Source organism: Colobus angolensis, unplaced genomic scaffold (genome assembly GCF_000951035.1).
Source record: "Colobus angolensis palliatus isolate OR3802 unplaced genomic scaffold, Cang.pa_1.0 Scaffold85, whole genome shotgun sequence".
Taxonomy (NCBI): Eukaryota; Metazoa; Chordata; class Mammalia; order Primates; family Cercopithecidae; genus Colobus; species Colobus angolensis.
Genome location: NW_012122376.1, coordinates 3,027,557 through 3,053,616, shown reverse-complemented (window position 1 = coordinate 3,053,616; position 26,060 = coordinate 3,027,557). Strand labels below are relative to the sequence as shown.

At 39.9% G+C, this 26,060-nt stretch overlaps 1 protein-coding gene across 2 annotated transcripts in view; it reads left to right on the top strand.

The window, feature by feature from the left end:
* The window catches only part of EDRF1 (erythroid differentiation regulatory factor 1), a 45,977-nt gene that overhangs the window by 7,682 nt on the left and 12,235 nt on the right, over window positions 1-26,060 (top strand). Inside the window, exons 7-22 of one of the 2 annotated variants that reach the window (XM_011930195.1) lie at window positions 1,748-1,849; window positions 2,103-2,224; window positions 3,040-3,151; window positions 6,148-6,295; window positions 6,375-6,483; window positions 6,813-6,924; window positions 8,704-8,964; window positions 10,991-11,062; window positions 11,386-11,536; window positions 13,627-13,815; window positions 14,162-14,362; window positions 16,288-16,506; window positions 18,952-19,175; window positions 20,800-20,958; window positions 21,134-21,283; window positions 23,340-23,493. In XM_011930195.1, the coding sequence (XP_011785585.1) occupies window positions 1,748-1,849; window positions 2,103-2,224; window positions 3,040-3,151; window positions 6,148-6,295; window positions 6,375-6,483; window positions 6,813-6,924; window positions 8,704-8,964; window positions 10,991-11,062; window positions 11,386-11,536; window positions 13,627-13,815; window positions 14,162-14,362; window positions 16,288-16,506; window positions 18,952-19,175; window positions 20,800-20,958; window positions 21,134-21,283; window positions 23,340-23,493 (2,485 nt within the window). The remainder of the gene's footprint in view (window positions 1-1,747; window positions 1,850-2,102; window positions 2,225-3,039; window positions 3,152-6,147; window positions 6,296-6,374; window positions 6,484-6,812; window positions 6,925-8,703; window positions 8,965-10,990; window positions 11,063-11,385; window positions 11,537-13,626; window positions 13,816-14,161; window positions 14,363-16,287; window positions 16,507-18,951; window positions 19,176-20,799; window positions 20,959-21,133; window positions 21,284-23,339; window positions 23,494-26,060) is intronic. The other variant, XM_011930196.1, reaches the window with a different exon arrangement.

Genomic DNA, 26,060 nt, shown 5'->3' with positions numbered 1-26,060 from the left:
AGGTCATCGTAACAGTGGTGTATCCCTAGGCAGAGCTAGCCTGCCGTAAGAGTCTCTTACAGAGTACTTTTCTTATATTATACTGCCTAAATTTCAGCTTTAGAGGTTTATATTTGCAAGGTATCGCTGCACAAATTCTTGTTCCAAAAACTAAAACTGCTGGTTTGAGGTCTTTGTTGAGCAGTACAGAGGTTAAATAGGTGACTGTGGGATGGCCTTAGAGCCAGACATTTATTGAGAACATTGTAACCTAGGGTTCATACTCTGACTAAAGCAACTGCCTGGCAAACTATGTTTTGCGAATCAGTTCATGAATTGTTAACTCGTCTGTGTAAACAAATAATAAAATAAAAAAGAGTTTAAAGTTATCTTAGGACTCCTGAGGGAGAAGACAAGGCACAGTAGAAGTGCTAGAGAGCCACCTGTGCTTGTAGTCACACACGCTTCCCAGGCAGGTGCCAAGCCTATTGGCACACACAGATAACAAGTAAGACAGACGTTTGTGGAATAAGCAGCACACACATGCCTGTCCTGGGCTCTGTTGAGGCACTGACATTAAAAGCTTAAAGTAGTATTTCTTAATGGCAGTACTACTTTCCTAATGGTTGGAAAATTTGGTAGGCTGAGTTTACCCAGTGTCAAAGGGCCCACTTCCTAAGTGTATTCTAAAATGTATTCCAGACCGGGCGCAGTGGCTCACGCCTGTAAGCCCAACACTTTGGGAGGCCAAGGTGGACAGGTCACTTGAGGCCAGGAGTTTGAGACCAGCCTGGCCAATATGGCAAAACCCCATCTCTACTAAAAAAAAAAAATTAGCTGGGCATGGTGGCACATGCCCTGTAATCCCAACTACTCGGGAGGCTGAGGTAGGAGAATTGCTTGAACCTGGGAGGCAGAGGTTGCAGTGAGCTGAGCAAACCTCTCTCAAACCCCTCTCTCAAAAAAAAAAAAAAAAACTGTATTCCAGAGAATATCTTAAGAACAAAAAGTGTTCTGAGATTAAATAAATTTGGGAAACATTGGTTTTTACAAAGGCAAAGTAGATTTTTCTATTGCAGGATTGCTTATTATATATTTATTGTTTTAATAGCAATAAATATTGTTACTCCACGAAAGTGAATACTTGGTAAATGTCATCTTTCAAACCTGAGGCTGGAAAATTTTCATTCAGTTTCCCGGGAGCTAGTGTTCTGTGAAACACACATCAGGAAATGCTAAACTGGAGACTGTTAAGATAATGAGTATCTCAAACTGTGGCTAAGATTTCTTAGGATTTCTTTTTTTTAAGAGACAGAGTCTCACTATGTTGCCCAGGCTGGATTCGAACTCCTGGGCTCAAGCTGTCCTCCCATGTTGACCTCCCAAGTAGCTTGGACTACAAGCACATGCCATGGTGCCTGGCCAGTTCCTTAGAATTTTTAAATTCAATATAGATGGAGTAGGGCTGAAAGAACAGTGGTAATCAGATACACAAAAAAGGAGAAAAATGAAAAACTTTGGACGTTTAGAATAATCTTTAATCTGTCTCACTTGAGTAAGATCTAAATGTGATTCACTTCTTACGGTAGCTGTGATCACTAGCCAGAGCAGGCCACCCAGTGAGGAGTGTTATTATTTGTATTGGCCTAATTCACAATGGTAGATTTGAAATGTGTGCTTTGAATATTTAGGTGATACTCTTCAACGGTGGGTCAATTTTAAGCAATGTTGACAGCAGAATCACTCCTTATCCTTGCACTTTTCACAGGGAAGTGAGCCTCTTGAACCCTCATACATAGTGGGGCATGTGGCCTCAGCACCCAAAGAACAAAACCTGACTACTTTATTCAATGACGGGGAGCACAGTCAGGTATGCTTTCCATGGTGTCCACGGTGACAGCCAATCCCCAGTCTACTTCGTCATTTCAAAACTAGTCTAAGTGGAAATTGACAGGGAAGAACTCCACTTGATCCTGAAGCTGCTTTCTAAGCATCTTTGTGATCTTGGCTCTGGGGCCTGACTTTGTCTTCTTCGTCTCTTCCTTTTTCTAGTCTTTTTACGGATCATAGGGGGAAATTACAGATTGACTGTTTATTATAATCTTTCCTGTTTTAAATCACAGGGTCTTAAAAATGATTTCGTTCGGAATATTCTTTGGACGTTTGAAGATATCCATATGTTGGTTGGCTCCAACATGCCCATATTTGGAGGAGGCAGATACCCAGCAGTCAGCTTACGTCTCAGGTAAACCAATATCGTACCCCTTCTCAAGCTTACGGTATTTAAATTCTTCCTTTAGAATCTGTTCCATCAGGCTGAGGTTGCAGTGAGCCAAGATCATGCTACTGCACTCCAGCCTAGGCGAAAGAACAAGACTCTTGTCTCAAAAACAGAAAGAATCAGTGTTCCATCTGTTTGGGCATCTTCCTCTTTCTCTAAGTTTTTTTCACCTCCCTCCTTCCCCTGCCAGTTGAAATGGCCACATTAAGGAAGGAACTATAATCAACAAATGCTCAAAGGCAGGCCTATAGCTGAGTCTTCATTCTAGACCTCATTGAATAGAGCCAGAGGTTTGTTGGACTGAACTAGTCTTAGGTCTGAATCTACAACTTGTGAGAATATTCAAGACAGTTTATTTAATTAGTTAGAGAGCTTCCTACTAACTACTTGTGAGCATTTTGCTTAATGTTCCACATGTATTTGTTGACATTAGCCAATGTGAATTCTAACCTAAGCATGGTCTTGTATGGTATTCAGTCTTTCTCAAGTTGTGTGAGGAGCAGGCAGTAGGCTCACAGTCCTTTCCTATCATATTGTCTTCTATTCTTACTGAAAACTTATCAATGTCGGTTAGAAATACAAGCAAGCTTTTGGAAATTTGTTAAATATAGCACAACCACTGAGCTGCATGTGCATATCTTATCAGAAAAGAAAGCATAGATGGCATTTTCTATCTAGAGAGGACAGCTTAAAATACTTAAATGGTGAAATAACTTTCAGATGATTCATTAAGGAACATCTTAATTAAACCAAATAACGCTAGAAATGTATATTTTTAGGGATAACAACAAACCAATTAATGTGCTAACTGGAATTGACTATTGGTTGGACAACTTGATATGCAATGTACCAGAGCTTGTGATGTGTTTTCATGTAAACGGAATTGTACAGGTAAGATACAGTGTGATTTTTGTAATCTCTCAAATGCAAATTGGTACAGAGAGTTCCTCACCAAAGTCTTTATGGCCTTAAAGTACTAAGGTACATTTTTGGCAGGGAAGATAGCTGTGAATAAACTGAATTTGAGTGTACATTTAAGTTGGTGATAACAGAATTCTAGATGTTATAGAAGTATAATTTTACAGGTAATTTGGAGGAAGTTCATAAATGTATGAAAACTGCATTTGTAGCCATAGAAGTCTAATTTTAATGCCAAGCACTCATTAATAATTAACTGAAAGTGTCTATACAATGGAGGCGTTTCTTCGTTATGTAAATATCTACTCAGTACACGCAAAATTTTAGGGAAAGATCTTGTAAAATTTGTGTATGGTAGATAGCTTATATAGCAAATTCTTATTCAGCATATTCTATTTAGAAGACATGTATCCCCATTATAAGTGTTGGGGGAGGCCAGGCATGTTGGCTTATGCATGTAATCCCAGGCTACTCAGGAGACTGAGGCAGGAGGATCACTTGAAGCTGAGAGTTCAAGACCAGCCTGGGCAATGTAGCGAGACCCTAGCTGTAGAAAAAAACCCCACACACTTAGCTGGGCATGGTGGTGCTTGTCTGTAGTCCTAGCTACTTGGGGGCTTGAAGCAGGAGGATCACTGGAGCCCAGGAATTTGAGGCTGCAGTGAGTTATGATCGTGCCACTGCACTTCAGTATGAGTGACAGAGCAAGACCCCGTCTCAAAAAAATAAAAAATTTAGAATTTAAACAATAAATAATGGTTGAAGGAAAACAAAGAATAAGCTTGGTTGTTACTCAGAAAGAGATAATCTAATGGGAAATAATATGCAGAGAAAACAGTAGGAGACAGATAAGAATGAGAAGTGTAATAACACACACAGAAGTCTAGATCATCAGAGAAGGGGCTGAGCACTAACATTGGAAGAAAGACTTTGTGGAAGAAGGGGCATCTTCACTGAGTCCTGAATAATAGGTAGTATCTCAGAAAATAAGAGCTGGATTTTAAAAGTCTAGTGTAAATACATGAAAAGATTGATAATAAATCCAGCTAGGGAACACAGGATTTAGGTAGCAGAATAGCTGCAAATAAGGTTGGAAAAGTCATGATCAAATGATGGAGATCTTAAATGTTGAGCTAAGGAGTATGGACTTGGTTCAGTTGGTAATCTGGAATCAGTGAAGGCTTTGCATCTAGGAGGGGAAATTTGTTGTGTTAGAATATTAATTTAGAGATAGCATATAGGATAAACAAGGAGGACTTAGAGACAAGAAAACCAGAGGCATTGTACCATTTTGCAAATAGTATAATGTACTTCCACTAGAGAAGAACTGTTAAGAATCAACAATGGTAAGAATAGATAGCATTTATTGAGTGCTTATTTGATCCCAGCACTTTGCTGAATGCTTTAAATGCTTTACCTTATTTGATCTTCTTAGCTACCTCACATGCTGTTATTCCTATTTGATGGAAAGAGAGACTGAGGATCAAGGAGCTCAAGTGAGTTGCCCAGGGTCACCTTAGTAGTGAGTGGCGGTGCCAGGCTTTGTGCCTCTCTCTGGCTGAGGACATGCTTTGAACCATCATATTCCAACCCAGTGATTCTTGACCTGGTTGTGCATCAGAATCACTTGTGGCCTCTTAAAAGATGTTCTTGCTTGGGCCCCAGTGATCGAGTATCAGTAGGATGTGCACCTCTTGTCTTTTCAGAAAGTCTGGTATATGATTCTGGTTTGCAGTCTTGATTGAAAACCACTGTTAGACCATCTCCCTAAATGGCAACATTTAGTGGGAGGCTGGGGTGGGAGTGGGGAGCAGGAGAAAAGAGAGAGGCAGATAAAGCGTTAACAAGGCGGAGGGGAAGAGGAGTCAAAGGGGATTCCAGGGTTTAGGGGCTAGAATAATGGTGGTGTCATTTAGTGAGATAAGGATGTTGAATTGGTTTAGACAGGGAAGGTAATATGTTTTTGTCACATGTTCAGTTTGAGGAAAGTATAAAAATGTCTAGAGAGCATTTTGAAGTTGCAGCCATTAGAGAAATAAATTGAAGCATCATCTACCTAGATACTGTCAGATTTCGTCACCTGGGAATCTATGAAAATCAGGCATTGGAGCCTCTCCCCATAGGGATAAAAATAGAAGGGCATTTAGAGAGAGAGAAGGAGAACAAGAATAGCGCAGATTAAAATATGGGAAAGGAGTGTTTTGAGGAAGGAAATAATCAACATTGGGGACTTCAGTGAACAAAGTGGGGTGAAAATCAACCTCAGACGATTGTTTGGTCTTACATTCCAGTTGATTTAAAGTTTCTAGTTTTAGAGTACTTCAGAAAATGTGGTAGGAGGTGTTTAGGAAAGTGTGCACAGAAGACAAACAAGAAAAATGCAAAGGCACTTTTAAAATAGTGGTAGTAATGTCCATGAAGCCTTTACTCGTATTGCCACCCCCATACCCGCCTGCTCCATCCCTGTGAAGTAATAAAGTCCATAGATAAGGGAAGAGAAGTGCCTGCCAGAAACATTTCCTAAATGATTCTCTCTCCTTGAGCCACTGACTCTAGTATCTAGCAAAAGAAAAGGCCAGAAATACATGTGTTTTAAAATCTTGCTGGGTAAAGCCTACCTTCATTTACCATCTTCCCAGTTGAAAACCATTAAAGTGGAGGAACAGTATTCAGTATGATTTGTTCCATGTTAGAACAGAAATCAGATCATGCCTAAATCTGAGGTTCTAAATCTGATAGTGATTCTCTGTTGAAATTACCCACTAGTGAGCTGCCCTTTCTGATGGGGTGGATAAGATTCCTTTGGGAGGCTGCAGCAGAAAACAGATTAAAAACCACGGGTTTAAACGCTTTCATGCTACACAGGTCTTTATTTGCAGGACTTCTGCATTTGGTTGCTTTTTTAAAAGAAAGGTGTTGTTTCCTCGAGTTTTCTCTTAAACTGTTTTCCATCTGTCTGTGTTTTACAGAAATATGAAATGATAAAGACAGAAGACATTCCCAATTTGGAAAACTCTAATTTTTCTACTAAAGTCATAAAAGACATTGCACAGAATATTTTATCATTTTTGAAATCTAATTGTACCAAAGAAGGACATACCTATTGGCTCTTTAAAGGTAAGCTATTAATACTTCTTGAGTGAACAATAATTGATTTGGGTAACTGCTGTAAAATGAGGCTTGTTTTTCTTTCCAGCAAGTGGCAGTGATATAGTGAAGCTCTATGACCTCACTACTCTTTGTGAAGAAACTGAAGACAAATACCAAAATCCATTCACAATGCCAGTGGCCATTCTCTTGTACAAGTGAGTGCCTTAAGAATTTTAGATGAAGAAGTAGCCTTATATAAAGTTTTAAAGCATACAGCCACAGTATCCAAACCAAGGTTTTTAAATGCTCTTAGGTTTTCATAGTAGCGGGAAAGATATAAAATACACATTGTACCAAATATTACTCAGCTTTCTTATGACACAATAGTGTAAACATTTTGGGGGTGGTGGGTAAAGTGTAAAGTTTAATATTTTGTTGTTTCTTACAGCTCTTTGTTGGAAAGAAACAAGAGCACTCCTAGACTTGAGTCTTGCAGACAGTGATGAATGGTGGGCAGTAAAGTTGATATAAACTCTTTTTTTAGGGTTGCTTGCAACATGATGATGAAGAAGAATCAAAATAAGAAACACTATGGAACTATTAGAACGTTGCTTCTTAATTGTCTTAAATTACTGGACAAAAGCAGGCATCCTCAAGTAAGAGTAACATTTATGTATTCTCTAAAACAATTCTAGCATTCTAACAGGGAATTGTTACCTAGACAGTAAAGCTTCCCGATTCCTATTCTGTAACTGCCCTATTCAGTGTGGTAGCCATTAGCACATGAGATGTGGCTGTTGATCACTTAAAATGTGCTTTGTCTGAATTGACATGTGCTGTCAGTGTAAAATACACCCTGAATTTTGAAGGTTGGATATCTGTACATATTGCATGTTGAAATGCAATGTTATATATATTGGATTAAATATGTTTAAGTTAATTTCTCAGATTCTACTTCTTCTTTTTTTTTTTTTTTTTCCGAGACAGAGTCTCGCTCTGTCACTCGGGCTGGAGTGCAGGGGCGCAATCTCAGCTCACTGCAAGCTCCGCTTCCTGGGTTCACGCTGTTCTCCTGCCTCAGCCTCCTGAGTAGCTGGGACTACAGGTGCCTGCCACCACGCCCGGCTAATTTTTTGTATTTTTGTAGAGACAGGGTTTCACTGTGTTAGCCAGGATGGTCTCGATCTCCTGACCTCGTGATCCGCCCGACTCGGCCTCCGAAAGTGCTGGGATTACAGGCGTGAGCCACTGCGCCAGGCCTCCACAGATTCTACTTTTTAAATGTAGCTACTAGAAAATTTAAAATTTCGTATGTGACTCATGTTACATTTCTCTTAGACAGCACTGCTCAGTAAATTTAGAACTCATGGAATTCTAGCAGTAGTGCTCTTAGTTCTTTGTTTTGTTGCTATTAGACCTTGTTATCACTTTGTTAATATAAATAGAGTTCACATTCCACACTTAAGGATATTAAAGCATCTCTTAAATAAAAGCTAGTAACATTTGTTTTAAAGAGAGGGGGAAAAAGCATCTCTTAAAATATTCCCTCAGTCATGCTCCCCACAATTTTATACCATCCTTACCCTCGGTTGTTTGCTTCATAACTTTATTTTTCACTGTAAGGCTAATGGTTGTATCCTGTTCAAATCAGGAAAGGTATGTAGGATACGCAATTTTTCTTCGAAGAGCCAAAGTAATTTTAATTGTAGCCACATTTGATTTAGAGATAAAGATTATGCTAGAGACCAAACTCAGAAATTTTTTTGAAGAAAAATAGTAAAACACTTTGTTTCTGACTGAAATATCTAATTGCTGACTGAGGTGGCAGTGTTTAGTGGAATTTGAGTGGTTTATGTGGATGTTAGAAAATGGTATTAAGACTATTGTCTGTGATTAAGAACTGATAAATAATAGAATGGGATAAATGATCGTATATAAATGCTAATTTTAAGAGATATCAGAATGGACTTTTCCCTTGTTAATGTATTTTTTTTTTTTTAGAACCGTAGATTGTATAATAAATATTAATTGCCTATTATAGAGAAACTTGAATTAATTTATAGTTTGTAAGGAAAAATTCTGGTTTCTCACTTGGTATAGGGTGGTATTAATATTTGTTAATATTTTAGATATGACACTCTATACTCAAAAGCCTTTGTTTGTCTCCAGTGAAATTCAGTTGACACCTTTTAAGAGAGAGGGCTCAGGGTGGAGTAATTTCAGGAAATAGGAAATGCGTCAACCTATAAAGATTTTGTGGAGCATACCCAGAGTGTTGGTAGCTTTGAACTGGGAACGTTTCTGTGTGTGTGACAGTCTGTATGGTGGAAACAGCCGGTGTGCCAACCTCCTTCTAAAATTTGTTAGTATGGTATTAAAATTCACGTATTTTTTTATGACAGTAATTTATACATATTTCTCTCTTTTTTCATAAGATTATTGCTTCCGCCAATTACATGCTTTCAGAACTTTTTCAATTGGATGAACCTAAAAAGGAAGAAAATTCAGAATCTCCTTTAAATGAGAATTCTGATGAAAGTTATAGTGAAGAGGAGGAAGAGATGCCTGACAGTGATGAAAATGGATCCTATAGCACCAGCTCTGATCCATCGGATGATAGCAAAGCAGTAGCTATAATCAAGTCTGTTGGAGAACTGTCAGTACCAGAAAAATACAAATCTATTCATCAAATTAGAGTAAGCCTTTAGAATTTATATTAAATTGTTATCAAGGAAACATAATTGTTAATCGAATATAGTTAGCCCTTCAAAAGATACCATTGCTTCAGTAAATCTTTCATGGTCCAGCATCTAATAATCATTAGTTTTCTGAATTCTAAAACTTGGCTTTATAGTATTGTTCCACGATAACTGACCCACATTATGCAAGCCTATAGTGGACAGATGTGTAAACCAGGTATCTGTCTATTCTTATGTGAAGGATTTTCCTCTCCAGTGACCAGTGTGTAGTCATAGTCTTGTCTCCTTACTAGGGCACTTCTGTCCAGTTTTGGGGTTGCTGGGAAATTACATACATAGGTTGCTTGGTGAACATAGAATTAGGGTAGAGAGGGAGGTGGCTCTTGGAGCTGTGTATGGTGAGGTCTGGTACATTATCCCTGTGCTATATGAGACAGTACTTTTTTCGTGACTCTGGTGGTCATGTCTGCCGTATTGGACATGTCTCTGCCCTGGAGAGGACCAGACAGATTTCTCCCTCTGTGGGTTGCCCTGACTGTCCTTCTACCATCAGTGTATCTCCAGGCAGTATATGCCTTTCAACATACCATCTCCCTATGATTAGATTCCAGGCCAACCTTAAGAGTTCTGCCTGTTTCCTGAACTGAAATACAGTTGTATTTACAGATAACCTCTTAATTTAAGCACTGAGTGTAACTTTCAGATGGAAACTTTAAGCAAGTTTTTGAGGGGCTCTCTCTGTCACCCTAAAACATTGCCCATCTTTCTGACCTTCACTTGCCCCATTGGTTTACCATGGTCATGCTGGCTTTTTTTTCTCTCAGAAGCATCAAGATTATGCTCATTGGAGGGCCTTTGTATTTTCTGTTGCTTCTGTTTGGAATGTACCTACCCTAGGTCTGTTCATGGCTGCCTTTTTTAAGGCTTAAGTGTTGACTGAAATGTTGCCTCTTCAGGGAGATGTCCCTGACCACTCTGGCCAAAGCGTGCTCTACTTTTTTGTCCTTCAGGGAGCCTATCTGTTCCTGAAGTTCTTATTTTTATGTTTGTCTTGCTTCACTAGAATGTAAGTTCCCTGCAGGTATAGACACTATCTCCAATGTCTAGAACACATTATGGGTGCTCAGTAAATATTTGACTCAATGACTGCAGGAAAAAGTCATTAACTGTCCATCTAAATTTTAGTTCACTTTCGGCTTGAACTTCCACAGTGGAGTGAAAAAATGTTCTGGTTTTAATCATTGATTGCAAAAGTTACATGTATATGGAATACTGCATTGTAACACTAGGCCGTGGACTTAATGGAACAATTAGGTAATAATTAAAGATGTAATGAGTTAGTGTCACTATTTTTCACAGATAGCACTTTCTGTCAGTATCTGAAGCACTCAAAAAATGCAGTGTTAGTATTCATATAAACATGTCTTTAGTTGGCCTTTCCTTATCCTTATTGAATGACTTTGCAGTATGGACAGTCAGCATGAGCTCCAGAGTCCCAGCTCCCCACTCACTCACCGTGTCCTCAGACAAATTGCTAAAGTGTCTGTGCTTGCTTTTCTTCTGTGCAATGAGAACAGTCGTTCCAACCCCACGGGATTCAGCGAAATGAAATGCTTCACAGAAGCCCCTACACGTAATATCCTTCTTAGCTGGAGGTTGCTAGCTGGTTTTGCTCCTTAATTAAGCAAATAAATTAACAAGAATATTAGTGAAACTTGTTATTTCTAAATTGACGCTAATTGTTAATTGTGTTTTGCCTAGTATCGGTGCTAATTATGAGTGGAGCTGACCTACTAAATGAGGTCTATATTTGTCTAAAACATTACTACTCTAGTTCTTGCTTTTTTGTCATAGTAGAATTATATTTAAAATTGTAAGTACTTAAAGCAACATATGTTGTAAGATCTTTTTAAGCAAGATTTTTGTTGATAATGCTTGCAGTAATTTAATCTTCAACAAAAACAATATGTTGACCTTAATACATTGGTAGTGTATTCATAATTTTACATGTTTGTTCCTCAAGCCCAGTTGTGCATTTCCAGTTTGCCATGACACAGAAGAGCGCTGTAGACTTGTGCTGAGCTATGTTCTAGAGGTAAGTTTAAGTTTAGTCTTCACTTTTTCAGTAAAGTTGGTAGTTGATATGCAAATTACACTTGTTTGTTGGTGTCTGAATGTTATTCCGAATTGTGTTCTGCTGCAATTTTTTTTTCCTTAAGCATAAAGTGATAATCAGATTCGTTTTTCTGAAATATTTCAGATCAAACAAAGTTTTTAAAAGTCTGTTTCTGAGATGGAAATTTCTAAATTACTAAATTAAATTACTAAACGTATTCAGTAGTCCAGATACTGTCTTATATTTAGTTTTCAGTTGACCTGAAGTTAGGTATATAGTGAATGCTTTTCCTTTTTCTGAAGGGTTTAAAATCTGTCGATAGCAGCATCAAAAAAGAAAGCGACCTCCCAGCAGCTGACCCCAGCACTCCAATCCCGTTAAAATATGAAGACGAATCCACAAGAGGGGGTCCCGAGGGGCTAGAGAAGCAGATGGCCTTGTTTTTGGACAAAAGTAAGTTGAATTGATGTGCAAATAAGGCCTTCAATAGAATAATATACTGGTTCTTTATCAACAGCAGACTTATGTCAATTAAGACATTCATTGCAAGGCATTGAGAAAAAGATACGTGAACTGGAAGTAGGGGTAATATTGTTTCATTTGAAATATAAAAAGGATATTTTTGATATTTCATGGACATTTCTAATAAGAACATAAGGAGCCTGCATCTTCCCGTTACCCACAATGAGGAACTAATGCCTCAGCCTGGCGGAGTTCTCAGAAATTGCTGCTTCAGTAAAAGCACTGGAGTGTGTAGGTGCCACAGACTTAGGAGCCCAACTGCCTAACTTCATGTCTTGGCTTTGCTAGGGCAAGTTGTTCCACTTTGAGTCACTATTTATCTCTTTCAAAATAGAAACGATAATAATGGCTTCTTTAAAGAGTTGTTAGAATGATTAAATATGTTTAAGAGTTGTTAGAATGGTTAATATATGTAAAGTGCTCAGAACAGTGTACATAATAAGCGCTATAGAAGCGTAGGCTGTTGTTACTGCGCAGCATTTGAATAAGCTACAAATGTCACTTTTAAATTATCTAGTTTGTTCTTTAGGAATATAACATCATGAAGAACATATGGACTTTGAAGCAGAAGCTGTAAATTTCTTTATTTTAACCTAAGTTGTATTTCTTTTTCCAACCTTATTTCTTTTCCCCTTTTAAATCAGTTTCAATTGTTAAAAAAAAAAAAGAAAGAAAGAAAGAAAGAAATGTAGAAAGCCTGTATGTTTGCAATACATTTGAATCACAGTGGAAGTGCTTTCTGGACCCTTCGTTTCCTGAACAAACATGGTGGAGGTAGGAGAGGAATAGATTTATTTCCCCAGCATTTATGTAGTCCTGCTTGTATGCCAGGCTTCAGCCTATAGGCAGTAAGGAGATCACACCAGGACTTTTGCCATTCTTTTTTTCTGAAATGCCTTTTCTGTCTCTTCCTCCTTCTCTATCTCCCCTGTTGAAAATCCTGCTCAAGCTCAGAATCTCCATGCTTCCCTCTGTTCTCCAGCAGAATTACTTGACTCTCTTACCACTTTGTCCTGTGAGCCTGCCTTATGTCACAGTTCCTGCGTTAAATGGTTTTACACACACATGCACACACAAACACAGTTGTGAACAAGAACTTCATCTTACTTAATTTTAGTTTCTCACAATATCTCTTGATGCTTATATCAGCAGAGGAAAAAAATCCATACACACATCAAACCATAATGAACACTAAGTATCTTTCATCGCCTTGAAAGACTTGGGTTCTAGCTGATTAAAAAATGAGAAACCTTCAAGCTGGGGGAAGGGGGGTGCGTTTTTGTTATTTGTGGAGCAAAATGTTCCACAGTATTTTGTTCTTTCTCTGTTAATTACACTTTACATATTTTGTTGTGGTTTATGTTATCAAGCATAGAGGCCCTATAACTTCATGTCACAGTTTCCAGTGCCTGGCACAGTACTTGCCACAAAAATGATTATTTGTTGAGTATAAAGAAGGTAGTGATGGGTTGGACTTTAAATAAAGAATATTCCTGATAGAGGAAACAGTAAACCAAGATGGGAGATAGGAAAAACAGGCATCTTCAAGTAGCGACTTAACATTGGCTGACGGGTAGTAGGATGGACAAGCAGAAAGTGAGACTGAGAAACATGCAACTAGTTTAGGCTAAGCTAAGTGGGAAGAAGCCATTTTCATGTTTGAGGACAGGCTTTCACAGTGATCTAAGCTGTGCTTTAGGAAGGTAAACTTTGACAGGTTGACACATAGACTGGAGAAAGGAGACAGGCGTCACTCATGAGGTTAGCTATGTCAGTGACACTAGAAGACAATGACAGAGTTGCCGATGTCAGGGAAGCAGAAGGCCTTGGAACTCCCAAGTGAGAGTCTTTTAACACAGCTGTTTTACTCCAGTGTATTTAAGCAGTAAAGCATAATATTTGCCAGTCTTGTCACAATAGCACCTAAGTCTAGAGTGTTTCTATCAAGAAACAGAAAATATTTTTTGTGCGTGAGACTTATAGTCAAATGTGCTGTCTTTTTTTTTCTCTCCATGTCACAGTGGGCTCCCTTCAGAAGGGCAATTATTCCAGTCAATCTGGAATGATCCCTGGCTCTTGGCAACATAAAATGAAACTTCAGCTGATTCTCAAGTCATCGAAGGCCTACTATGTTTTGTCTGATGCTGCCATGAGTCTTCAGAAATATGGAAGAGCATTACGATACATTAAATTAGCTTTGCAAAGCCATGGTAAGCCACTGCACATGAATATGTTTAATAGGCACTGGGAAGGGAGAACAGAGAAGGCATCTGAATCACAGTGGAAGTTTACTCTTGTTTCTGTTGTATATCTTTATTTTTAAATGACTCTTTCCAATCCTGTGTGTGTTACCTTCTATTTTAGTTTCTGCTCAATGGTTTAACGTCTCTTTGCTTTGAAATACATGAAGCTGTAATATGTATTATTGGACATAAAATAAACAATAGCTAGAGTGGTACAAAGTGTTCTGCTGATAACACAGTTTCTTCATATTTTCTGTGGTCATTAATTTTTTCTGCATTTGTGTTTTTTCTTCTTCCCGCGCTTTCTAAACAGATACTTATTGCTGCCTCTGCACCAATATGCTTTCTGAAGTGCTGCTGTTTCTCTCTCAATATTTGACACTTTGTGGTGATATCCAACTAATGCTGGCCCAGAATGCAAATAATAGAGCAGCACACCTTGAAGAGTTTCATTACCAAACAAAAGAAGACCAGGAGATCCTGCATAGCCTTCACAGAGAGTCCAGTTGCCAAGGTGTGCCACAGACTTGGACCACGTGGTTCATGGTGGGACTATGCAGTCTAGCTCATGCTTATTTGAGTATTCAGAAAAGGGCCAGAAATATTAGAGTTCTGATATTTGCTTTGTATTTATTTATTTATGTATTTATTGAGACAGAGTTTCACTCTTGTTGGCTAAGCTGGAGTGCGATGGTGCAATCTTGGCTCACTGCAACCTCTGCCTCCCAGGTTCAAGCGATTCTCCTGCCTCAGCCTACCAGCTAGCTGGAATTACAGGCATGCGCCACCATACCTGGCTAATTTTGTATTTTTAGTAGAGACAGGGTTTCTTCGTCTTGGTCAGGCTGGTCTTGTACTCCTGACCTCAGGTGATCGCCCACCTTGGCCTCCCAGGGTACTGGGATTATAGGTTTGAGCCACTGTGCCTGGCCTGCTGTTTTATTCGTTTCTTAATTTTAAAATTAAACATAATCTTGTGTATTTGTATAAAATGGTTTTTAAGTATTTTATAATTACTGTTTATATAACTAGAACTAACTATAAAGTAAGATATGAAGACAGTTGTGTGTCAACTTTTTTTTTTTTTTGAGAGACACAGTCTTGCTCTGCTGCCCAGGAGGCTGGAGTGCAGTGGGGCGATCTTGGCTCGCTGCAACCTCTACCCCCTGGGTTCAAGTGATCCTCCCATCTCAGTCTCCCAAGTAGCTGGGACTAGTACATGCGCCACCACATGTGGCTAATTTTTGTATTTTTATTAGAGACAGGGTTTCACCATGTTGCCCCAGACTGGTCTCAAACTCCTCAACTCAAGCGATCCTCCCACCTTGGCCTCCCGAAATGCTGGGATTACAGGCATGAGCCAATGCACCCGGCCTTGTGTCAGCTTTTTACACTCTTCTTTTCATGAGGTTCTTCTAGGTCACACTTGTAGGCAGCTAACAAAGCCATGGGTTTCCTTTTGAAAGGTATAACAGTTGATGAAGATGGTTCATTACCTTCTGAATGATTCCTCGGGGCTGAAATAAAGTGATCATTGTTTTTAACGTTAGTTCATAGCCAGCGTCTTACTGAATATGTCACTGTGTTTGGAATTATCAGGCTTTAAAACTGGGAAATAGAGTTATCCGATCCGCAGCAGCGCTATCCCTCCCTCTTACCTCAGCACACTTGTGTGAGCACGCTGCCATTAAGACAGTGAACGAAGTAAAAGATGAGTCTTCTGAAGGTGCTTCTGTGATGTCTCATGGGGTTGTTTTATTATGCTCTTAAATTGTTATACTAAATATTACTTGATGTTTGTCTCCCAGAGTTTCAGACAATTCACAGCTGGAGGAGTGTACTGGGGGAGAGGGAAAAATGTGTTATTTTCTAGTATTTTTGCCCTTTCTTCCCCTCTCTCCGTCTTTCTCAAATAATCATTTTTTTATAGATGTAGTAGGAAAGTCCTCAGTGTATTTTTACTACTCCCATCATAGCAATTTCAGTTAAATACTTCTTTTTACTCCAGTTCCCACTTTGATGGCATTTTTAATCTTCTGAGGGCTTCTGTAGCAGCTTCTTCAGTGACTTAAAGTTAATATTGACACATTATTTCAAGAACTATTTCCATTAATTAAAAATAACAACTTTGTATTAGTGGACAACTTTAGGTCTGCCCTAATAAACAAGTGTACCTGGGAAAACCTGGATCACAGGATTGTGTGATATTCATAGGCAGGAAAATATTTTTATCCAACATTAATATCCCAAGAAATATAATTTTATAAATAAATAGATCTTTATTATGAAACTTAAATATTGTTGTATTGATTGAATCTTAGTATACTTATACTGTATTGCATTTTTTATTACTTAGAATTTAGAATCTCAGGTTCATGTAGATACTGAGGAAGAGGGAATCACATGACTCGCATTGATGTATCCCTTTTTTCTTTTCAGGATTTGCGTGGGCAACTGATTTGTCTACAGACTTAGAAAGTCAACTTTCTGTTAGTTGTAAATGTTATGAGGCTGCTAATGAAATCTTGCAATTTAGTGACTTGAAAAGCCAAAATCCAGAACACTATGTACAAGTATTGAAGAGAATGGGTAACATTAGAAATGAAATTGGAGTGTTTTACATGAATCAGGCTGCTGCATTACAGAGTGAGAGAGTAGGTGAGTATTTCTTTAGATTCCTCTGTTTATTGCCTGTTCTCTTAGAAGATTATGCTAATTTTGTATGAGTTAAGCAAAGAACGGTGGCACTTGATTTTATGTCATAAAGAGGTGCTTTGTTAGAGAACCTCTTATTATTTTTAAGAAATAGAATTAGGAAAACATGATTTTTCCCTTGGAATTAATTATTTCAGTGTTCTTCATTCTCACTTTTGTACTCAGTCCATCTGATCAATTTAGAAGCAAATGGGACATCCAATCATGTGCCAGGCTGTGTGTTGGATATGGAACTGGCTAGAATATGGTCCTCTCTCCATGTTGGGAAGCTGGATAGGAACACAGAGAACACTGTGGATGAGTACAGATGAAGTATAATGGGAGACTGGGGAAAGAAGACATTGGTGGAGGTCATAAGTTAGAGGGCTTTTGGGAAAGTGTCATTGAGCAGGGTGGTGCGGGGTGTGTAGTGTCAGCTGGCAAAGGTGAGGAAAGGAGGGTGCTCTAGACTGAGGAGGCGGTGTTAGGAAGAAGCCAGGGATCTCAGAGGGTGCAAGTGTACGTTTAGAGGGAACAAGAGGCCTGTGTGAGGAAGATGTGGGATAGTGGGTAAGTAAGATGTGGGATGGTGTAGTAAGATGTGGGATGGTGTAAGTAAGATGTGGGAGTAAGATATGAGATGGTGAATCATTTGGGCCCATGTTGAATTTGAGTTCGCTATGGAACGTGTATGTGAAAGGTATAAGTTAGTAGTCAGTTTGAAGTGTGCTAAGAGCTGTAGGGCTATCGAGACAGACTGAGAGCCATTCACATAAAGGTAATAGTTGAAGCTGTGAGAATAGATGAGAATGTAAAGGCTGGACACAGGGAGAGAACAGAAAGGGGCTGAGGTAGAACTGAGGTTAGCAGGTAAGCTGAACATCTGTGGGCCTTTGGTTTTGGTTTTTGTGTTTTTGTTTGTTTGTTTTTGTTTTTGTTTTTTAAGAGACAGGGTCTTACTCTGTCGCCCAGGCTAGACTGCAATGGCATAATCATAGCTTGCCACAGCCTCGAACTCCTGGGCTCAAGCAATCCTCTCACCTCAGCCTCCCAAGCAATTTTTAAAAATTTTTTTAGAGATGAAGTCTTGCTATGTTGCCCAAGCTGATCTCGGACTCCTGGCCCCAGGCAGTCCTCATGCTTTGACTTCCCAAAGTTCTGGGATTACAGGCATGAGCCACTGCACCCAGCCTGTGTGCCTGTTGATCTGTGAATAATGCTTGGCACTTAGGGATACAGATGTTGCCCTCAAAGAGTTCCTTGCTAGTGGGAGAACCTGTGCATTTAAGGTGCATCTGGAGGGACAGTCAGTGAGGGAACCTGGGAAGTGGTCGTCAGGAAGCTTGGGAAATTGGATACAACACAGGTTGTAATCTCTTCAAACTCCATGGGAACCATGCTTTTGGATCTTCACAAAATGACACTTTGCTCAGATGTTTTTCTTTGCTTATTTGAATATCATTTGGTTAATAGTGAAGAGGGTTATACTTAAGTGTTGTACAGTAGACCCCACTTATCCTTGGAGGATGCGTTCCAAGATCCCCTGTGGATGCCTGAAACTGGAGAGTTTTTCTGTGCTTCTTCCTGTACATACATGCTGTGATGAAGTTTAATTTACAAATTAGGCACAGTAAAAGATTAACAGCATTTACAACAGTATGGCAGCATCATTACTCTTGTGCTTTGGGACATTATTAAGTCAAAATAAGGGTTACTTGTACAAAAGCACAGCAATATCGTAACAGTCGATCTGATACCCCAGACAGCTACTAAGTGACTAATGGCGGGCCAGGCATACAGCATGAATGTGCTGGACAAAGGGATGGTTCCCATCCTGGGTGAGGCGGAGCAGGATGATGAGAGACTTCATCAAGCTATATTAGTCAGCTGGGGCTGCTGTAATGAAATATCATAGACTAGATGACGTAAATGAGAAATTTATTGTCTCATAGATCCGGAGACTGGAAGTTCAAGATCAAGGTGGCAGCAGGGCTGGATTCCTCTCATGCTTCTCCCTTGGCTTGCAGATAACTGCCTTGTCACTGTGTCCACACAGGGCCTTCTCTCTGTGCATACCCCTGGAGTCCCTCCCTCTTTTTAAAAGGACACCAGTCATACTGGATTAGGATCCCACTCTTACAGTCTCATTTAACCTTAATTACATCTTTAAAGGACCTGTCCTAAATGTAGTCACATTCTAAGGAACTAGGGGTTAGGGCTTCAGCATATGAACTCTAAGGGACACGTTTACCTTCATGTAACAGGCATGGTGAGAGCAATGAGCTGTGGCTGACTGCAGGTGACTGGCTCGCCACCACACTCCTGTCACTGCCATCCTCCTCTTAAGACAGTGCTAGGGTTTACCCTGATGTCTGCTTACACAGTTGTTTTCTTTCTTTCTCTGTAAAGTGAGCAAATCTGTGTCTGCTGCCGAGCAACAGTTGTGGAAAAAAAGCTTTTCTTGTTTTGAAAAGGGAATTCACAACTTTGAGTCAATTGAGGATGCCACAAATGCTGCCCTTTTATTATGTAACACGGGAAGACTCATGCGAATTTGTGCACAGGCGCACTGTGGTGCAGGTGATGAATTTAAACGTGAATTTTCACCAGAAGAAGGCTTATATTATAATAAGGTAACACATTCGCTTACATGTTGGGCCTCATCCGTTCATACCTGTCATTTATTTACATTTTTCCATTGTTTCACTAAAATATTACAAAACTAAAAATAATTAAACTCTGCTAATGGCACAAGACTAGACAGATCATGAAAACACTTGGAACCTGGCCTAAGACTAGTAAGAATTGAGTATCGAAGATGACATGTGGAATTGGAAGGGAAAAGATGATTCTGCAAATTGTTTGTACAACGAGCATGAATGTCAAATGGATTAAAGATTGACATGGAGAAAATGAAACTGTAAAAGTACTAGAAGAAAATATAGGTAGAGGCTTGTATGATAGGTATGGAAGGACTTTCCCAGCATGGCACAGTAAGCAGAAATCCTGGGTAAAAGTTGAATAAACTCAAATGTGTGAAAATAAAGTTCTAAAAATGCACAAATGTGTAAAAAAGATCTAAAAATGCACAACAGAAAGTGAAATTGAAAGCAAATCATAATCTAGGGAAAATACGTATAACAGATGAGAGGTTAATACACTCTTGCTATATAAAAACAAGAATCATTGGAAACACCCAAAGAGAAAAAAGAGCAAATAACCTTCTTTTATATATTAGCCGTTTACTTTTTTAAAAAAAAGTGTACATTTTTTAAAAAAAGTAAACGGCTAATATATAAAAGAAAATTTTCAAAATTTATTTTTATTTCTTTATTTTTGAGGCAGAGTCTCACTCCGTTGCCCAGGCTGGAGTTTAGTGGCACAATCTCGGCTCACTGCAACCTCTGCCTCCTAGATTCAAGTGATCCTCATGCCTCAGCCTCCTGAGTAACTGAGACTACAGGCGTATGCCAACATGCCTGTCTCATTTTGGCATTATAATATTTTTAGTGGAGATGAGGTTTTGCCATGTTGGCCAGGCTGATCTCAAACTCCTGGCCTCAAAATTGAGTTTTATTTATTAGATTGCCAAATTTTATGACAAATGGTCACACCCACTGTTGCAGAGGGTACAAGGAGCACTCATACAATGGAGTGATTGAAGCCATTTAAATGACATTAGTGAAGAATGTTGGTGGCATAATAAATTTTTAAATGAGTGACCTTTTTTGATTTTTAAATTTATATATACACAGAAAAGAGTGAATAAATAAACACCAGAAATGTAGAAATTATTGCTGGGATATTAAGTGTGGTTTTGTTTTTGGTTTCAATATAATGGCCATGTATTTGAGGGTTGGGCTAACAAGGTAGGAGGAGATACTTCTTTTTACAGTAAAATTTGGTAAGTTTTTAATCTGATTTACTAGTTATAGAAACTGTAATTTTCATTTAGAAAGGAAAAAAAAAGGAAACAAGTGCATCCTCATGCTCAGCCTGAGTCAGAAGCAGCACCACAGATTGGCTTCTTGTAGCCTTGAGATGGGAACAGAGTGGTCTTCAGTCTACTCAGAATAACTTTCTTCATTGAAATATTTTCACTGACTTATTTTTTCATTTCCTCATAACATTGCCCCTTGATAAATTATCCCCAAATTAAATTAACATCTGGGTAGTTATGAAGTATGTTTTATTTTAATGCAGTATTGGTATATGTTTAAGCTGAGTCAGAAATGTACACTGTTTTCTCCTTTGCAGGCTATTGATTACTATTTGAAAGCGCTGAGGTCATTGGGAACACGAGACATACACCCAGCTGTTTGGGATTCAGTGAACTGGGAATTGTCCACTACTTACTTTACTATGGCAACTCTACAGCAAGATTATGCTCCATTATCTAGAAAAGCTCAGGAGCAGGTGATAATATTTGCTGGATTATAAAATAAGTTCTCAGTCTCATTCCCTTGTTTAACAAATATTTAGCATCTGTTGTCTTTTCCCGAATAAGCAGTATTTAAACGTTTTAAAAACTCCTACAGTCAGATTACGAGCTTGTTTTTTTCTCCCCCCTCAAAAAACTAAACACAAACAGATTGAAAAAGAAGTCAGTGAGGCCATGATGAAGTCCCTGAAATACTGCGATGTGGATTCCATGTCTGCTCGGCAGCCCCTTTGTCAGTATCGAGCTGCAACCATCCATCACAGGCTGGCCTCCATGTACCACAGCTGTCTGAGGAATCAGGTATTGTCAGTCCAAGTTAAGTACAGTGCCACATCAGTTGAAAAGTGTTCTGGGTGCTTTTGTTTTTTGTTTTTTTAACATGGTCATATATATTTTAAATGCAATCTATGTTAATTAGCTACTTTAGAAAAACTTGTAGTGTAACTGGTTTTCCCTCTCACCTATACCATGTATTTTTTTCTACTCTACTTGATTGGGTCTTAGTTTGTGAACTTACCTATTTGCCTGGGTGTGTTACTTCGGTTTTTAAAAATGTAGGTAGGCTTTATAGTAATGGTTCAGTGCCAGTTTTACAGTACTAGTCTTCCATCTTTATATGAAAATACAGGCAGGGCACAGTGGCTCACACCTGTAATCCCAGCACTTTGGGAGGCTGAGGCAGGCGGATCACCTGAGGTCAGGAGTTCGAGACCAGCCTGACCAACGTGGAGAAACCCCATCTCTACTAAAACTACAAAATTAGCCAGGTGTGGTGGCACATGCCTGTAATCCCAGCTACTTGGGAGGCTGAGGCAGGAGAATCGCTTGAACCCGGGAGGCAGAGGTTGCGGTGAGCCGAGATCGCACCATTGCACTCCAGCCCGGGCAACAAGAGTGAAACTCCATCTCAAAAAAGAAAAAAAAAATACATGTGGAACATACGTACAGTTTACAGAATAAAAGGAACCCCTGTGTCCCTTGTCTGGAGGTTGAGGAATGGAGGAATCCTCCAGAGTGCCCCGTGTGCCCCTCCCTGGTGTGTCTTCCTTGACGTCCACTCAGGTGAACTGCTGTCCGAAAATTTCTGCTGTGTCTGTGCCTTTTTTGTGCTGTGCCACTTAAACGGTATGTCTACATTGTGCCCTGTGATGAGCATGGGAAAACGAATCTGCCGTTGGTGTTCTGTGGCTTACTGCCTTTCACTTAACATCACGTTTTTGAGATACATCTGTGTTGGCACAGGTAGCTGTTCATTTTCTCAGTTCGGTAGTCATTCAATGACTGTATCGTAGTTTGTTTATCTAGTCTATGATTACTGAATTTTGGGATTATTCCAGTTTGAAGCTGTTAGAAATAATGAATACCAACAGTATTGTACATTAATCCTGCTGCCCAGATTCCTGTGTTTCTGAGAATTATCTGAGGCCTAGGATAAAGGCGCCTGCCTTCAGAGAGATTGCTTGGCTTCTGCTACGAGTCTTGGGCCTATAATTTCTCAGTGATGTTTTTTGTTTGTTTTGTTGACCTTTCTCTCCTGCAAGGTGAGACTACTTACCTTACAGTCCCTTTGGCATGAGTTTACTTCTGGGTTGCCCTTATCCTGAAAAGTATCATCTTTTGAGATACAGCTTAAACTGGAGAAGGTCTTTTGTTTTTTTGTTTTTGGAGACAGGGTCTCACTCTATTGCCCAGACTGGAGTGCAGTGGCACGATCCGAGCTCACTGCAACCTCCGCCTCCCAGGCCTCCCCACTCTTTTGCATATAGATATTTAGTTGTCCCAGCACCATTGGCTGGAAGACTATTCCTCTGCTGAATCGTCTGGGCACCCTTAAGCTTGCTTTTGCCCTCAGGATATTAGGTCATCTGGGGAAACCTGAATTTTGGTTGAGGACTTCCTAAGGCGAAGTGGAAAGAAAGCTTCTCCAGTTCATACTTGTAATCCCAGCACTTTGGGAGGCCGAGGCGGGCGGATCATTTGAGGTCAGGAATTCGAGACCAGCCTGGCCAACATGGCAAAACCCCATCTCTACGAAAAAATACAAAAATGAGCCAAGCAGTAGTGGTGGGTGCCTGCAATCCCAGCAACTCGGTAGGCTGAGGCAGGAGAGTTGCTTGAGTTCAGGAGGCGGAGGTTGCCGTGAGCCAAGATTGCACCACTGGACCTCCAGCGTGGGCAACAGAGCGAGACCCTGTCTCAAAAACAAAAAGAAAGGAAATGGATTACGACCTCAATATAAAAGCTAAAACTAATAAGATCTAGTAAGACCTCCAGTGGGGGAAAAATAACTAAGAAGCACTTGGTGAAGCCTGAAGTCGTTACGGTGAAGGATCTGTTTGTTTCGGTTTGGTTCCAGGTTGGTGACGAACACCTCAGGAAACAGCACCGGGTGCTGGCCGATCTGCATTACAGCAAGGCCGCGAAGCTATTTCAGCTGCTCAAAGATGCTCCCTGCGAACTGCTGAGAGTACAGCTAGAGAGAGTAGCATTCGCTGAATTTCAGATGACCAGTAAGTCTTACTTTTCATTTCTCAGATATGTATGCACTGGGTTAGTGCTGGATTGTCTTAGAGTAAGGCAGGCCTGTGAATCTAAATAATACTGTTTTCTTTTTAATTTGCCCCATAGTTAATGACTTTGGGAAGGGAGGGGGAGAAATCTCTACACTTTTTGAAGTGCTTTTTAAAACTTAGAGACATGTATTAGATTATGTTCAGTGACTAGAAATATTGAGATGTGTCCCATGACCCCTTATTTGGAAAAAAAATTGACAAATCAATTTAGACAGTTAAAGATTTCAATCGGCCAGGCACGGTGGCTCACGTCTGTAATCCAAGCAATTTGGGAGGCTGAGGCGGGCAGATCACCTGAGGTCAGGAGTTCGAGACCAACCTGGCCAACATTGTGAAACCCCGTCTCTACTAAAAATACAAAAATTGGCCGTGTGTGGTGGTGCAGGCCTGTAGTCCCAGCTACTGAGGAGGTTGAGGCGGGAGAATCACTTGAACCCAGGAGGTGGAGCTTGCAGTGAGCCAAGATCATGCCACTACACTCCAGCCTGGGTGACAGAGTGAGACTGTGTGTCAAAAAAAAAAAACAAGAAAAAAAACCCAAAGATTTAAATCGGCATGAAAAATTTGGGAATGGAGAGGCAACAGTAAAGGAGTAGTGGGCCATACTGAACCCTTTAAATATAGAACTGACCCTTGGGTTGTGGTTCCAGAACAGATACTACTATAGAGCCTGACCGAGGTAAAGATAAGTCGGGAGATAGAGAAGGGTGAAAGTGAGAATGCTTTCTTATGTTATTTTCCATGGCATGGAGTAAGCAGATACTTCAACCACTTAATGATTTTTCCTAAGTTCTCCCCCTCTCTCTCTTGCTCACCTGTTCTCCTCTCTCACAGTGGAGTCTTGAGAAATATCTCCTGTGTGGTCAAGAAGCAAGAAACAATTATTTGAAGTGCAGCAGTTAATTTAGTTTTTCAGTCTTCTGTAAAATCAGATTAATACTTTAAATGTGTATGACTTAGTTTATACAGGTATACAATAGCCCTGGAAGGATGCATAAGAAACTGGTAACGTTGTTCCCTTTGGGGAGGAAACCTGCAAGGCCAGGAGGAGGGGTTTCACTGCATACCCATTTGGACCTTGTAAATTTGGGGAATGTATTACCTATCTAAAACAGTTTCTAAAAATGGTTTTTACTAAAATTAATTTTTTGTTGGCATATAATGCATGGCTAGATGTGTGGGACAGTCACCAGAATTAACAGTAGCTCTTGATGTGGGGAAGGTCTGGGGAGAGTGATCTTCAGTTTTCATTTGCACCTTTGAATATTCTGCCTTGTTTGAATTCCTTAGAATGATCAAGATCTTTTTTGTTGTTGGGGTTTTTTGTTTTTTGTTTTTGAGATAGAGTCTTACTCTGTCACCCAGGCTTTAATGTAGTGGCATGGTCATGGCTCACTGCAACCTTGACCATCTGGGCTCTAGTGATCCTGAGCCTCCTGAGTAGCTGAGACCACAGGCGCTAATTTTTGAAAAATCTTCTGTAGAGACAGGGTCTTGCTATGTTGTAAGCCCAGGCTGGTCTCAAACTCCCGAGCTCAAGCGATACTCCTGCCTCAGCCTCCCAAAGTGCTGGAAGATACTGGAACAATTTGCTAAGATGATAAGCGTGTTTAATTCCCTCCTTTAAATGTTTTACTACTATGAGTACTTTAGAAAATAATGTAAATATTTTAGAGGGTTTTGTTGGCCAGGTTTGTGGGTTTTGTAAGCCAAGTTAATAAATGCTCTAGGTTGTGACACCTTTTATTCTATCTTATTTTACCCAGTGGGTTTTTTTTTTTTTTTTCCTAGTACATAGGATTCAGATCTCCCTTCCTAATGTCTATATTGTCTGGTCCTTGCCCCAACGACACTTTCATACATAATCAATAGCTTGTCTTCCAGATGCCAAATCTATGCTGAAATCACATTTACCCATTGATTTTAAAGATAATAAGTTGTTTAGAAAGTGTGGGATTATGCTCTAAAGGAAGAAGGCAACAGTTACTCTCTCCCCACCTGCAGAGTTGGGGAGTCCCCAAGACCACTTTCACTTCTCACCCTAACTGAAGGTTTGTCAGTGGTCTCCAAGACCACCCTCGGGTTTGAGAATTTGCTGAAGGACTCACAGAACTCACTGAAAGCTGTTCTGCTTACAGCTACAATTTCTCACATTGAAAGGATGTACATTAAAATGAGCTAAGGGAAGAGGCTCGGAAGGCAGAGTTGTAGAGAGTTCTAAGCGCCGAGCTCCCAATTCCTCTGCCGCTGGAGTTACAGATAGTGCTAACTCACCCCAGCAGTGACGTATGACAGTACTCACCAAGTGTATAAATCAATGCATGTACAACTGGGGAAGCTCATCCAAGCCTAGGTGTCCAGAGTTTTCGTTGGAACTTGGTCACATAGACATGGTTGACTGCCACGTGGCTGATCTTTGTCTCCAGTGCCTCCAGAGGTTGGCGCTGTTACCCTAGGGCCCAAAGCCCCCACAGTAAATCCCATTGTTACACTATCCATTGTGA